Here is a 16262-nt window from a genome sequence, read left to right on the forward strand (position 1 = left end):
ATGGACCGTGCAATAGATTCTGCATCGAATGTACTAAATCAAAGTGTGGATACACCAAAAACGTTGCAGTTTTATCGAACTGCTTTGCTTGCACGCATCCCCAGATTGTTAGTCTTCGTATTTATCCATTAACCTAGAAACAAAACTGTCAGCAGGCAATAACGGGTTAAGGTAAATTGAATAGACCCAAATTCGTTGTCATAAGCTCTATAATGGTCAAAAGAATACCTTCTAAAGATGACTTAAGGTCTAAAATATTTATCAAATTTGCAAATACAAGATTAATACACTGAACGCTTATTACCATTATTTATTAGGATGCATTCATGTACCTCCATAGCACCAAGGCATTCGACGGATACGGGGAGAGGGGGCCGTTAGTCATTGAAAGGGACTAGTTGAGTTCATCCCACCGCCCTTGTGCAAGTAATTGCAATATTACGTTCTGGCAAACAATGCAGTCCCCGGATCAGCCAACATTACTTTCTACCTGCACTTGCAGATTCTAGAAAATGACATACATTTTAAGACCTAGACTTTATGTCAATAGGCAACTAGCGTAAAAAATGAATCACTGCATTGAGTAAATCACTAAATTTAAAAAAACACACCCTTTTTTACAACTAGCGTTAAATTGAATAAGTCATTACATTCCATTGCACAGAGAAGCACGGTATGCCATTGGCACAGTTAGCGCTTCAGCCCTTAAAAGGGTGGTCATACATTTGTCCTACACCAATGCTCGTTCGAATTCTATGTTCTGCTGCACGAATCCCAGTTTGCATTATGAACACGCGTGGAGAAAAAACGTGCATATGACCATCTCTTTCAGAGTTTTATTTGATCAATCATTGCTTAGTCCAGAAAACATGTAGAGGAATGGCTGTTGGTGACCGATTTTCAGTTCAGATTATGTAAAAGAGTTTCTCCACACGGTTTAACCAAACAGAAGGAGCAACACGATTGTAACTGAGTTCACTGCTATTAATGGCACTGCAATGAGAAAAAGGAAAACAAATTAGTAAAACAGCCTCCCTTACCCAAAGCTCATATCGAAACGCATTAACTAGTTAAGAAAAAATAAAAACACATTCTAACCCAGGTTATCCAGCACATTGGCACTTTAATCAAGTGGGATGTTACATTCTTAAGATTTATACCACAAACCACTGCCATATGAAGGTCTTATGGCATACCTGAAAGGGGGGAGCGAGAGAATCAAACTTGACGTCTTAATCAATTAGGGCCCAAACATGCACAGCGTCTTTAACTAGCCAAGTTCACCATTCAAAATGATGTTATGTTTATCAAGAAATTGGGTTGAGATGTGCCCCGATTAGTTCAAAGTGATCCCAGAAGCCTGAGTGGTACAATAACGCTGCCATGTTACATGCTGATTGGTCGACAAGTATCACCAAAGATATCAAGACATACGTAAGATCATAACCAAAGGGTCATTCACATTTAAGTGAACAGCATGGTGTAGGGAAATTCCCAGGCAATACGTCCCAGTATTTACTGTATTTTGCAATCCCTCTGGCAAAGCCATTAGTTTTGTCATTCTTACCAGCACTGAATAGTCATTTGCAATGGTATCACCAGTTAACCAGTTTCCTTCACCTGCGAGGTCGCTTAAGCATTGGGTCAGTCTAACCAACATCAAAAAGTGCGAGCAACTAAGCAAACCATGGCACTGCATGACAAATGGGACGGAGGGTGAGTAGTACCCGGGTGCTAAAAAATGTTTTTCTGAATACCATTGGTGTGGGGTTGAAAGAAAAGCCAGTTGTGCTGTGCTATCCCTTTACATTAAACCAAACTCACTGGAAAGCGTGATTCAGCCAAGGCTTTATTATTATAAGAAGTGGAACTGGTGTCAATGACAGATCACTAAGACACAGGTCAAGCAGTGCCCACGCAGTTAAGTACTGAAAATATATACTTTAACACTGGCCATGCGCTTCATGTTACAAGTGTTTGTTAAGTAAACACAGAAACAGAACAGTAACGGGTCCCAAGGTGTTGAGGTCAAGCCTTCAATAACCAAACGTGACAGCGATGTAACCACAGGCTTTATTCATTTCACAGAGGGCAGAGCAGCGACCTTTGGCTCAACAGCCAACTGACTCCCTTGAAACCTCCCCTCCAGATCATCCAATGGTTCCATGTGATTATTTGCATTGGAAGGGACCCACCCACACCTTTAACAATGCTGATGTGGACCACAAACACAAAATGCAATATTTACAACACATGAAATCCTGGCCAATCCGAACACCTCCCTTTCTTCCACTACCCAACAGCCACATTCCTCTTGCGCATAACTACCACTCAACTCCTCCACCTTTGACCAGAACAGATACCCCCAAATCTTTGACCACCTCCTTGGGCTCCGAAAATCTCACTTGGAGTGGCAGCTTCACCACATCACCAGGCTTTACATCAACATTTCTGAAGCAGTTTCTTTTCATCAAATCTTTTCTAAGTCTTGTAGCCACTAACCAACAACCTCTCCCTCGCACACTCCACATCCACGGGTGTGGGTCCATTCCAGTGCAAATCACCACATGGAAGCGATCGTTAATATATTTCCAAAATGGCTGCACGCAGGCAGAGGCTCCCAGGTGCCTTCCTTTAATTCCTGAGAGGATGTCAGCATTAACGTTGTACTGGAAATGCCATGTCCTCAACTGGTGGTCAGAAATTAATTCACTAAGGAGCGCGTGCGCGCATCACAGGGAAATCTACTAGTGCTCCCAAATGTACAACTGCGGCTCACCTGGGGACCTGCTCACAGTATGGAGCTTGGGCTCGCCAGCTCCAGTGTCCAATAACTCAACCGTGATATCTTCAACTCCCCAAAGTATGGCACAGCAAACACCGCTCACAGCTCTCGGAGGTCGCTGATCTCCTTTAATCCTGGTCGCCAGTTGTTAAGGTCAAGCCTTCAATAAGCAAACGTGACAGCGATGTAACCACAACGTAGGGTTCATTCATTTCACAGAGTAGAGCCCTGAGCAGCGACCCCTGGCTCAACAAACAGCCAATCGACTCATGGTACCTGGAACCTCTTCACTCCAAAAATGGTTCCTTGTGAGGATTCGCAATGGAAAGGACCCACACCTTTAACAATGCTGATGTGGGCCACAAATACAAATTGCAATATTGACAACACATGCAAAACTGACCAATCCGAACCGAAGGGCACTACCCAAACAATACAATATTAATTGTCAAAACAAAAGTGAAACAGTTATGGTTTAAAGTGGCTAGGAGTGCAACAGCTTTAAGATATACAACACACAAGATTGTAACTTTTTTAAAATTTAAATCCAGCCATAGCCCCATGGTCAATGAAAAAACGTCAGAGGTAACTTTCCTTAGGAAGCATTGAAAGCCCTCACAAAAGGATATAACGGGACACAGTCATTGGTTAGAACGCAGTTCTAGTGTCCCACCAGATATGTATTTTGGATCCCTCTAAGGAAAGAAAGCAGCCACATATTTTGGGTAGCCTAAGGAACCCCACTGGAAATTCCAGCACCCAGATTCCACCACAGATTAGTGGGAGCAATGGGGGAGAAGAGACTACTCGCACAGAGCACCAGGAGTCAAGGGTGCAGAGTGCATGTTTTCAACTTTGAATTTGGTCTGGCTGGCACTAGTTTCTGGTCCATACTTATAGACTCAAGGTTCTAGAAGACGACAGGGGCTGGACATTAGTTGCGGTTAGGGAGAATTCTCAGAAATGTGCTAATTCCTCGTACCTTAGAGACCCCCCACTCCCCCTAGCAAAATTACTGGATTTTGAGGGCTTGCTTTTTTTTTTTAACCTGGAGAGAGCGAGACCCTTTTTCCCCACACTCATGTATTTTAATGGATTTTGTACACAGTTTCTTAGTTGTGGATTCTGACAGACTCCGTAGGCATCATCTTTTACATTGTGTCACACAGAACCTTCAATGCAGTGACACAGGGAAGTATTTCAGATTTCCCAAAGATTTAAATACCTTCTCTGGGATAAACTACTGTTTCCCAGAGCAGTAAAGTGAAAGAACAAGTTACTTTCTTACCTGGTAACGTTCTTTCGATGGGATGGTCCGACGACGTATTCCATATCTATGACATGTAATCACCACAGCTGTGCTGCTTCGGAAACTTTTTTCGGCATCTGCGTCCTGCGTCGATGACGTCGAAGCGCCGTCGTCGAGGACCTCCTCCGACGTCCAACGTCATCCGATGTGATAAGTAGGACGCACGACGGCCGTAGCCTCAGTTGTAGTTCTTTCCCCCAGAACGTGTGACATTAGTCAACTGCCAGTCAGACACAAAGCCTTGCGGAACGTAAGCTGCAATCGCAAAAGAAATTCTGCAGCGGGGAAGGCAGGGAGGGAACGATATGGAATACGTCGTCGGACCATCCCATCGAAAGAACGTTACCAGGTCAGAAAGTAACTTGTTCTTCGAGGGGATTGGGTCCTCCGACGTATTCCATATCTATGACAGACTCCCAAAGCAGTACCAGAGCAAGGAGGAGGGAAAGAATTTAGAATCAAAATTTAGAATTGCCAATCAAATAGCAGAGCAAAGGACCGCCTTGCCAAAGGCCAGATCCTGTCCTCGGATGGAATCGAGGGAATAGTGACGTAAAAATGTATGTACAGAAGCCCAGGTGGCTGCATCACAGATGTTGCGAATAGGAACACCCCTCTGCAGGGCAGTAGATGCAGCCATACCCCTGGTAGAATGGGCCCGCAAGCTAGCCGGTGGGTCCTTACCCGCCAAGCGGTAACACTCCGAGATGGCCAAAATAATCCAGCGAGACAGTCTGTTTCGTCACAGCTTGCCCCAAACGCTTTCCAGCGTAACCAATAAAGAGTTGATCGTCCACTCTGACCCGGGACATGCGTGAAACATAAAAGCTTAAAGCTCTCTTAGGATCAAGCCTATGGAGCCTCTCCTCTTCCTTACCAGGATGCGGAGGAGGATAGAATGCCGGAAGAACAATCTTCTGGGCCAAATGAAATTCCGTCACTACCTTCGGGAGAAAAGAAGGACGAACTCGAAGGACAACCCTGTCCTTGTGAAATACAGTGAAGGGTGGTTTAACTGAAAGTGCCTGTAACTCACTCACTCACTCTGCGAGCAGAAGTAACTGCAACTAAAAACACAGTTTTCAGAGTTAACAGCCTCAAAGGGCAAGAATGTAAAGGCTCAAACGGAGCACCCATAAGAAACTTAAGAACAAGGTTTAACAGGAAAGGTGACGGAGGGAACACATTAGTGAGCCATTTCAGAAACTGTGAAATTAAAGGGATTTTAAAGTAAGAACACTCTTCAGACGAGCGCTTAAAGATGGACAGCGCCGCCAGGTAACCTTTAATGGTACCCACTTGCAAGCCCCTGTGGACCAAAGAAAGTAAAAAGGGCAGAACCATGGGGATGTCACATGCAAAAGGATCCACATTCTGAACTCTGCACCAGTCGCAGAACTTACGCCAATGGCAACGGTACAGAGACTTTGTTGCTGGCCTTCGGGCCGAAAAGCAACACCTCCATCACGTCTTCAGGCAGGTCCCAATCCTTATACCTCAACCTTTCAGAAGCCAAGCGTGAAGGTTGAGGGATCTGACCTCTGGATGGAGAACCTGACCCCCCCCCCTCCCGTGAGAGCAGATCGTCTCGGTAGGGAAGACGACGTGGAGGGCAGATGGACAAGTCGAGAAGGTCCGGGTACCACGTCCTCCAAGCCCACGCCGGAGCAATGAGGATCATCCGGGAACCGAACTTCCGTAACCTCCGCAGCACTTGCGGGATGACGGGGACTGGAGGAAACGCGTACAGCAGCGGGAATGACCACTCCACCACGAACGCGTCTCCTAAGGCTCCGTTTGGAGGAAATTCCCGCGAGCAAAACTCGCACTTCCGGTTGACACTGGAGGCGAAGAGATCCACTTGAGGGGTCCCCCAAAGGGCAAAGATCTCCAGGAGAATCTCCTGAGCCAACTCCCACTCGTGAGAGATCGTGCTCTGCCTGCTCAGAGCGTCCGCCGTCACGTTTTCGTCTCCGGCCAGATGAACTGCCGAGATCGAAACTTCCTGCTGGATGGCCCAGAACTCGAGCTGCATCGCCACCCTGCACAGAGGAAGTGACCCTGCCCTCCCCCCCTTTTTGTTGAGGTAGTGCATGGCCACTGTGTTGTCCGTCAGGATCAGGACACTCTTTCCTCGCACAGTCGGCAGAAAAGCCTTCAGGGCTAGCCTGACGGCCCTCAGCTCCAACAGATTGATATGGAGTCTGGACTCCGACGGAGACCAACGACCGCTGACTGTCAGCCCGTTGGCATGAGCTCCCGATCCCGTGAGGGATGCATCCGCCACGATCGTCACCTCCGGCCAGGGAAGCCAAAATGGAGCCCCCTTCATCAAGTTACCTTCGACGGCTCACCACAGAAGGTCCCGGGCGACCGAGGGCGGCACCTGAACCGGGTCCGACATCCTGCCGGAGGACTGCGACCATTGCATCTTGAGTGCCCACTGCAAAGATCTCATCCGCAGGCGAGCCTCTGGCACCAGAAGAATGCAGGATGCCATGAGGCCGAGCAACCTCAAGAACCCGAACGCTGGGAGCGTCTGGGAATGCTGAAACTTGTGCACCATCTGCTGAATGTGAAGAGCCCTCACCTGGGGAGGAAAACACTGCCCCAGGGAAGTGTTGAGCACTGCTCCGATGTACTGGAGCCGCTGTGTTGGCGTCAAATGGGACTTCTTTAAATTGAGGGAGAAGCCCAGCCTGTGAAGGGAGTGGCAGGTGACGGACAGATGATCCAGGACTTGCTCGGGAGAGCTCCCCCTGATCAACCAATCGTCCAGGTAGGGGTAGACGTGAATCCCCTCCTTGCCTGAGATGCGCTGCCACCACCACCACCACCATGAGCTTGGTGAGAACCCTCGGGGTGGAGGTCAATCCGAACGGCAGTACCCGAAACTGAAATTGCGAGTCGCCAACCGTGAACCTCGGGTACTTCTTGTGCTTGGGATGGATCGGCACATGGAAGTAAGAATCCTTGAGGTCGAGAGACACCAACCAGTCCTGAAGCTGAAGGGCCTGGAGGACTTGAGAGAGAGTAACCATCTTGAACTTGTCCTTCCTTAGGAGTTTGTTCAAACCGTGCAAGTCCATGATGGGTCTCAATCCCCAGTCTTTCTTCGAAATCAAAAAATAAGGGGAGTACCATCCCTTGTTCCTCTCCGCTACAGGCACCAGTTCTATGGCGCTTTTCTCCAGCAGGGCTTGAATTTCCTGTGCAAGGAGCGGATCCGGACTCTGCAAAGAGAGGTTCCCTGGTGGATTGTCGCGAGGCCTGTGCCGAAAGGGAAGACAGTAGCCGTGGGTTATGATCTCCAGAACCCACACATATGAAGTAATGGCACGCCACTCTACAAGATGCTGCGCCAGCCTTCCCCAACCGGCGAACCATGGGGCATGGCCTCATGACTGAGTGGTAGCGGCTGCGGCGTTACCTGAGGGCAAAGAGGCAACTGCCCGAGCGGCATAGGCACCACGGGTACCCTGTCGTCCACCTCTGGTACCCCTGCGTTGGCCTCTTTGACTGCCAGCTCCTCTCGCTTTACTGAAGGACGAGTAATAGCGAAAGGAACCACCCCTCCATTGCTGTCCCCTAGGACGAAAAGGCGGAGGTTGGCGAACTGCAGCACCAAACGACTTCGCTGCAGCTTTTGAGGTCTGCAACCTCTCAAGGCTCTCGTCAGCCTTGCTGCCAAAAAGGTGTTCACCGTCAAAGGGCATGTTGAGGAGCCGGGACTGCACATCAGGAGCGAACCCCGACTTCCGCAACCACGCAAACCTGCGTATCACGGTGCTCGCCGCCATGGACCTGCTGACGCATTCAGCCAAGTCCAAACCCGACTGAACGGACTCACACATGGCATCCTTACCATCCTGGACCATAGCAAGGAAACCATCCCGTTCGTCCCCTTCGGGAATATGTTCAGCCGCTAACGCAACACAGATCCACAGAGTGTGTGTGAAACGAGACAAGGCACAAATGGAGTTGGCCGCCTGAAGCGCCATACCACCAGAAGAAAACACTTTCTTCGCCCAGCCATCAAAACGTTTGTCGTCCCTATCAGGAGGGATGGTAGGGTACGACGTCTGCTTTGCCGGGGCCGTGGCCGCCTGCACCACCAAACTCTCCGGAGTGGGGTGCCTGGTCAAGTAGCAGGGGTCGCTACTTGCTGGACAGTATTTTCGCGACAAGGACCTGCCCACCGCCGGGAGACTCTACGGAGTAGTCCAAGCCGCCGCCACCCTTCTCCGTAAAGCCATATGGAACGGCAGTACCGGGTCAGTTGGGGGACCAACATCAAGGATGTCTGTGAGATCATCCTGCACAAACTGCCCTGGGGGAGCAGACCATCCCAAGTACCCAGAAACCCTAGCCATAAGGCGTCGGTACGAGGAATCGGCATGAGAGCCAGGCTCAGGCCTACAAAACTCCACCTCCGGAGGGGTGTCCAGTCCAGTGGCATCATGCAGTGACTGCCTCAAATCGTCAAACTGACTATGGCCCGAGACAATTTCATCTGGAACCTGACTAGGAACCAGGCCATCAGAATCCTCATCCGCCTCTGAAATATATTCCAGTTGGCGAAAAGAAGGCACTCGAGAGTGCTTGCTCTTAACCAGAGCCTTCCTAGGGGGTTCCCCCGTGCCACGGGGTACCTCCGACACCCCAGCCTCGAAAGGCGTCGAGTGAATCGGCGCCGAGAGAACAGGCATCGGCGCCGAGAGGATCAGCGTCGACGTCAGATGCAGCGCCGCCAGCATCGACGGCGTCGACAGTCCTCGAAGCCGGAGCTCCGAGCGTGTCCTTCGACGACCTAAGCGTCGACGGCTTCGACGACTTCCTCGGAGCCGGAGCCTCGAGAAAGCCTGTCGACGCCCTCGACGCCTCAGACGTCGATGTGTTCTTCGAAGACATCACAGGTGCACACGGTCTCGAACGAGTCAAGGACCGGGACCTGGAACGGGTACGTCGAGAACGAGTCCCCTTGTCCGAACGGGACCTCTCCCGTGACTCGTGCCGACCACTCTTGCGAGCGGCGTCCCTCGACCTCTCACGACCGACCCCACTCGGGGGCGGGGACAGCTTAGTACCCTGCGACTCGAGAATCGCCATCATTTTCTTCCCGAAGGAAGCCCATTCCTCCGGCGTTGCACGGCTGGTGGGGTAAGCGACGTGCCGGGCAGAGTCCTCCGAAGAGGACCTGGAAGATGACCGGTGTCGGCGCTTCCGAGAATGCCTCGAAGAGGCTGAGGAGTGGCGAGACCGACTCCTAGAAGGAGACCCACGAGACTTCCGACAATGACGCGGAGAGTCTCCTCTCGAATCATCCGTCGAAAGCCCCGCTGAATTCGACTTCCGGGGCTTGGACACCCGACCTACTGACAACTTCTTCTTACGTTCACGTAAGGCTTTGGACGTGAGCGACTGGCAGTCGATACAGTCATCCGTGTCGTGGGCCTCCCCGAGGCACCAGAGGCAGGCGTCGTGTGAGTCCGTCACCGACATCTTGGACCCACACTCCCCGCACTTCTTGAAGCCCGGACGCGGGGTCGAAGACGAAGTGGAAGACATCTTCACACAAAGGATTTTCACAAAAACGAACAGGTTCGAAGAACCGAGAAGAACAGAACTCCAAAGAGTCGAGGCGTTAACAGAGATTCACGAAGCAACACGTTCGCGGAAAAAAACGTAAATGAGGCTACGGGCGTCGTGCGTCCTACTTATCACATCAGATGACGTCGGAGGAGGTCCTCGACGACGGCGCATCGACGCAGGAGCCGAAAAAAGTTACCGAAGCAGCACAGCTGTGGTGATTACATGTCATAGATATGGAATACGTCGGAGGACCCAATCCCCTCGAATTGACTTTACTTACATTTGTAATTTTCTAGACCCAGCACACACTATCTCACAAAAGGGTGCCAGAGGGGGTTAATTAGTATCCCCTTTGTCTAGCTTCTCATGTAACATTTTTGTTACCCTTTCCTCACTGAATGGCTGGTGGCAGCAGTTTACTTTTTACTACCATTATGGGATTTTACCACAGGATACGTTCGCAGCCACGGTAAAGCACCCATGGGTGCCATTTTTGTCAAAATGGCCATTCTTTTTTCGCCATTTCTTTGTGGAAAGGATCTTCTTGAGATTTACTCTGCATGCCAAACCCGGTTTGGTCACTTTGTTCATTTTGCCTCTTGCGGGATTCACGAGCGAAGCCCGCCTCTGCCTCCCCTTTGTCTAGTTGCTCATGTAAAATGTTTATGTTGCCCTTTCTACAATTAATGGCTGGTGGCAGTGGTTTACTTTTCCCTACCATTGTGCATTTTTACCGTGGGCTGCAACTGCAGCTGCGGTAAGACACCCATTGGTGCCCATTTCGTCAAAATGGCCCCTTTCTTCTTTTTTCACCATTTCTTGTTGGGAAGGTCCTTCTGGAGATCTACTCTGCACGCCAAAACAGGTTTGGTCCCTTTGTTATTTTTGCCTTTGGCAAGATTCATGAGAAGACCGCCTCTGGCTCCAGCATGTCTAGCAGGGCAGGAAGTGAGGGAGGTGCCTGAAACTCCCTGTGCTTAGTCTCCCTGGTTACAGGATTGCACCCAAGGGTGATTGGCTGGAGGGCTGTCCTGGGAGGACAGCCACCCATGCTGTGTGATTAACAGCTAAGCTGCAAATGAATGGGAGAAACATGCATAAAAGGCGAGGCTTTTTGCTTGGATGGCAGAGTCGACCACTGGATGAAGGAATCCGAAGAACTTGGAAGAGATGCCTGCTGCAACTCCTGGACCATTGGTTTGCCTGGTGAAGCCCTGCTGAAGCTCCGAATTCGCCTAGACTAGAGAAGACCTGCAAAGGACGACTTCTCCCCTTGGGTTGGTGGGACCAATCGACCCCAAGACGAGCTCTGGAAATCCTCTCAGAGCTGGCTGTACTTCCATTGCTGCTGCATGAACCAAAGTGCCAGGGAGAGGAACGCCAGTTAAGTCGGACCCGAGCTCCAGGAAGATCCTCCACAGTCCGAGGAAGCAGGACTGACCAAGATTGAGCCACCTCAGAGTGCTGGACCCCACATGCGAGGAAAGTCCATAGTGGTATCTGAAAACCGCAGTGGTGCTATTTGCGAGAGCTGCAAGGAGCTGAAAATGTGAAGTGTGCGGATCTGAAGTTTGTCCATTGCTGCCGCCGACCTTCCATTAGTAGTGCAGGAGTCCCTAGACGTCCTCCCTCTTGTCCCCACGACTGAGGCCCAGGAACAACAGGACCTGCAGACCTAGACAGGAACAGAAGCCAGCTGGAACCAATTTCTTCTAACCAAAGGTACTGTAAAACTAAGGGGACCTACCTCTCGTCTTGTAGCCTTGCTAGTTCTCAGTTGAGACTTGTCTTGGTTGCTTTTGCAGCGTTGCTTGCTGCTTTGCCCCCCATAACACTCCCAGCTTGTGGCCCTACAGTGATTCTATTTTTTCTACAAAGACCTCTAAAACATGTAGCAAGACTTACTTACCTGCAAGAGGTATTTCAGCTCACCTAAACTTTTGTTCAATTAACATTGGCTGGCCTGGCTCCTTAAAAGACTTCTTACCTCCGACTTTGTGCTTTACCTTTCTTCCAGGAAAGGGTTAATTTACTTTCCATTGGGGGGTTAAAAAGTACTTACCTGCTTCAGAATATTTGTTTAACCTCTGTTTCATTCCCAAACCCTTTTCTTTGACAACAAACTTAGTATTGCTCTAAATGTACCAGTAATATATTAATGTCCAGTGTCCTAGTTATTTAAGTCACCTTAGGGCGTAGGAACCATCTGTGTGTCATACCAAAGGGGTACTTCCTGATTTAGAGAATCTAAGGTGGATTTTTGTGTTACATATATATTGCTCTCTTCTGAAGAAGGTTTATTCAACTGACTGTTAAATTAATAATTGTTTGATCAGGAAACCTTGTGTAAGTTTATTTGAATACTAGTCAATAAATTTGCGTAAAAACCCTGCTACTCACATTGACCCCTCTCGAGATGAGCCTGGCTGCTCAGTCACACTACCAACCTGTGTAGTACAGACTTATACCAAAGGTTATGTTACCCATTACCAGGAGGACAAGGTTGCTGTAGGTACTTCATATAATCCTGCCTAATACCACCCAAAGTGCTTGGTGCTAAAGGAAGTGGTAGCAACAGGAAAGAAAGAGGTAGAAAGACAAAAAGGAATCCAACTATGCAGAGTTCCCTCTGTCTACACTAAGCCTGGACCCTTCCCTTTGTTATGCAACAGCATGGTGTGTGGCTAATCCTCTAGCCTTGGATTAGCCCTCTGATGCTAGTTTCCCTGGACAGCCTCTGCTCAAGGCCAGACTTCCTGTAGAGAGGAGTTAACTGATCTCACAAAGGATCAAATGAGAGGCACAGTCATCCAGTCTCTTGCCCTGCTAGTGGCAGTCCCAGGCCGTCTCACCAGAATACACACAAGCCTTACACAGCTGAGTTGGGCTAACAGTGCAGACACATTTATGATATCAATCAATCAGATGTTGCTTTAATAGTTATGTTACTTGGCATTTATATAGCGCCATATGTATCATTAGTATGATCTCAAAGCGCTGGTAGGTTGAATGCCCTCGGGAACCGTAGTTCAAGTCAGTAGAGAGAGAAAGGGTCATAAGGTGCGTGTGCGCACCGGATGTGTGCAGCCGGTGTGGTAGTTGCATGATAGCTGCTTCTTAGCTTTAGGTGTATGATTGGGAGGTCAGGTATATGTGTTCATTCTGGAGGGATGACGGCCAGACTGATTTGTGGCTGCGTTAGGCCTGAGGAGACGCTTAAGCTAGCGGTGTGTGCTCAGCTTGCTGCGTTTAATTAGGATGAGGAGTATGTGACGGGTGTTAGTATGAGACAAACTATACCGAATGGGTCATAATATCGCTGTGTTCTAGTTGAGTGTTGGTGTAAAGGAGAGAGTAAGCATGGTAGTGTAATATGGTGGTTATAAGTTAGGCGCTTGAGATCGGGCACTCCATCTGTACCATCTATTCTATCCGTTTTATTTACTATGTCCGTTCGTTCTACTTTGTCTGTTCATCCATTTTGTCTGTTTTATCCATTTAATCTATTAATCCTTCCATTCAACCCATTGTCCATATAGCTTACTCCATCCATTCCGTAGACCAATTTCATCCTTCCCATCCGTTTAATGTGTTCAATCCGTTTTATCCTTCCTATTCATTCGATCAGCAATGTGTGTTCCACCCATTCCATCAGTTCCATCCGTTCCGTCCACTCCATCTGTTCGATCTACTCCATCCAGTCAGTCTACACCATCCGTTCCCATCCACTCCGTCTGTTCCCAGCCACTCCATCAGTTCAGTCTACTGTGCCCATTTTATCCACTGCATCCGTTCCATCCACTTGAGTCATTCGATCTGTTCCATTCGTTGAAACTACTCATACTTTTCGTTCGTCCCATCCGCTCCACATGTTTCAACTATTGTTTTTTCTTTAATGCATCCACTTCATCTGTTCCATCCACTCCATCCGTTCCATCCACTCTACATGTTTCATCTATTCTGTCGGTTTTTTCTTTAATGCATCCGTTCCATCCAATGCATCCATTCCATCTTCATCCATTCCATCATCATCCATTTCTTCCGTTCCCATTTGCTCCATCTGTTCCATCCGTCCCATCTATTCCTTTTGTTTCATCTACACCATCTGTCCCATTCATTCCAGCCAGTACGTCCACTCTGTTCCATCTGTTTCATTTGCTCCATCCACTGTCTGTTCCATCCATTCCATCCGTTCATTCTAACAAGTAGACTCAGTCCAACAAGCTCTCTGTTCGATCCATTTCATTCACCATCCATTCCATTCACTTAATGTGTTCTGTCCGCTCTATCCGTTCCATCCATTGCATCCACTGCAGTCCACTCCTTTTGTTACATCTACTCCATACGATCAATTTGTTCACCTTTTCCATCAATTTCATTCTTTTATCCACTTTATCCATGCGTTCGATCTACTTTTCATTTCATCTGTTTTTTATATTTCATCCGTTGCCAGCCACTTCATCCGTTCCCATCCCTCCTACTAAGTTTATCCGTTTTATTTACATTGGCCAATTTAGTTTTCTGCTTGTTTGATCAGTCTCTATGTTGGATTGTTATTTTTGATTCAACAACCTTGGGTTTCTGTTTATTGTGGTTGTTTGTTCTGTTTGTGCGAAGAGTCGATTTTAAGGAAAGAGCCACGTTTTCAGTAATTTGCGGAAAGACATGAGGTCTTCGTTGCGTCGAATGTGGGATGGAAGTGAGTTCCACAGAGTGGGGCCCCCAAGGCTGAGAATGATGATCCACCTAACTTGACTGAGTTGGTGTTTGGTATCACTAGGAGGCGGGCAGAGCTTGATCTTAAGAGTGCACGATGGATAGTAGGGTTTTAGCTTGTTCCAAAGGTATTGAAGTCCATTTTTATGCATTGTTCAGTGAGAGATGCATAAGGATTTGAAGGTCACCCTTCGTCCAACCGGGAGCCAGTGGAGAGTTTTGAGAGGTGTGATCTCTTGGGCCAAGTGCTAGTAGTAGTTTGGCTGCAGCATTTTGTGCTCTTTGTAGTTTAGTCAGGTGGTATGCTTGGACTCCGAGTTAGAGCAAGTTAGCATAGTCCAGTCTTGACATTAGAATTGCTTGGACTGCGGCAAGTCTGTTGGGAAAGGAGAGGTGTGGAAAAATGCACCTAAGAATTTTGGAGGTGGTAGTGGCAGGCCTTTTTTTTAACTTAAGTTGAGGCTGTCGGGGGATTGCCCATGGATGATGGCCAGGGTAGAGGGTAAGGAAGAAGTTTGGTGTTGCCACACATCAGGATTTCAGTTTTGGTGGGGTTTAAAAGGAGGTGGTTTGTAGCCATCCAGTAATCAATGTCAAGTAGGCAGGCAGCGAGGTCGGGCTGGCAGTTGGGTTTTGAGTTAAGGAGTTTTAGGATTAGTTGAGTGTCATTGGCGTAGTTGTAGCACAGGATATTGTGAGAGCGGATTATTCGTGGGAGGGTGAACATGTATAGATTGAACAGGAGGGCTGATAGGCACGCTCCTTGTGGAACTCCGGTATTGACTGGTTGGGCGGCGGAGACAAAGGAGGAGAGGAGGGTTGTTTTCTATTGTTAAGGAAGGATGCTATCCATTTGAGAGCGTTTCCACAGAGTCCTAGGGAGTGGAGGCGGTCGAGGACGATGGAGTGGTTGATTGTAAGGCAGCGGAAAGGTCAAGAAGGATTAGTGCAGCGCATCCCGCAGAGTCTGCAGTGTTTTTAAGGTCCTCCCAGATTGAGGTCAGGGTGGTTTTTGTTCCGTGTCTGAAATCTGATTGAGCGGGGTCAAGGAGATTGTTGGCTTCGACAAAGGCGTTTAGTTGTGAGTAAGCTGTTCGATCAATGAGTTTAGCAAGGAACCTGGTGTTTGAGATGGGGTCGTAGTTTTTGGCATCGAGGCAGTTTTCTTTTTTAGGAGGGGTTTGACACAAGCAGTTTTGAATGCGTCAGGAAAAATTCCAGAGGAGAGGGAATCATTTATGATGCTTCTCACGTATTCTCCTGTGCAGGTGGATGTGAATATTTCTTTGAGGGTTGAGGCTGGGCAGGGGTCTAGCGGGGAGCCGGATGGTTTCTGGGCAGAGAGAAGTTTGGTAAATTGGTCAGTTGATATTGGTGTGAACGAGTCGAAGGTCAGGTGGGTTGTAGTTGCAGGCAGAGGGTTGGCAGGTGGGGTGGGTGGATTGTATGGTGGGTGCAGGAGGGCCAGTTTGTTGATTAGGGAGTTTGTTCTTTCAAGAGCAGTGGTGGAGAGAGAGTGAGTCTCAGAGTGATTGAGAAGGGGTTAACTGGGTGGTGGTACATGATGGTTTGGTGAATTCAGAGATGATTTTGTGGAGTTCTTTGCTGGGGTTTCCACAGTTGAGGATTCGAGAGTTGTATTGGCCTTTTTTCGCTTTCCAGATTTTGTCTTTGTACTGGCGATGGTGCCAGGCTAAGGTGGATCTGCTCAGGGCGGTTTTAGCTTTCCGCCATTTGCGTTCGAGGGATTTATATAGTTGTTTTGCAGTCTTCAGTTCTGATGTAAACCATCTTGGAAAAGGGCCATGGTGAGCGGATGATTGGCAAGTGGGCGTGAGCAGGATTAATGAGGTATTGAGC

At 48.6% G+C, this 16262-nt stretch overlaps 1 protein-coding gene across 1 annotated transcript in view; it reads right to left on the reverse strand.

Annotated features, from left to right (window-relative positions):
- Nucleotides 1–242: 242 nt before the first annotated feature.
- IER3IP1 (immediate early response 3 interacting protein 1) overlaps nucleotides 243–16262 on the reverse strand; it is a 95733-nt gene continuing 79713 nt past the window's right edge. The window contains exon 3 of the mRNA XM_069626936.1: nucleotides 243–993. Within this exon, the coding sequence (XP_069483037.1) occupies nucleotides 938–993 (56 nt within the window). The 3' untranslated portion in view covers nucleotides 243–937. The remainder of the gene's footprint in view (nucleotides 994–16262) is intronic.

This window comes from Ambystoma mexicanum, chromosome 6p, assembly GCF_040938575.1.
Source record: "Ambystoma mexicanum isolate Mex_15411 chromosome 6p, UKY_AmexF1_1, whole genome shotgun sequence".
Lineage (NCBI taxonomy): Eukaryota > Metazoa > Chordata > Amphibia > Caudata > Ambystomatidae > Ambystoma > Ambystoma mexicanum.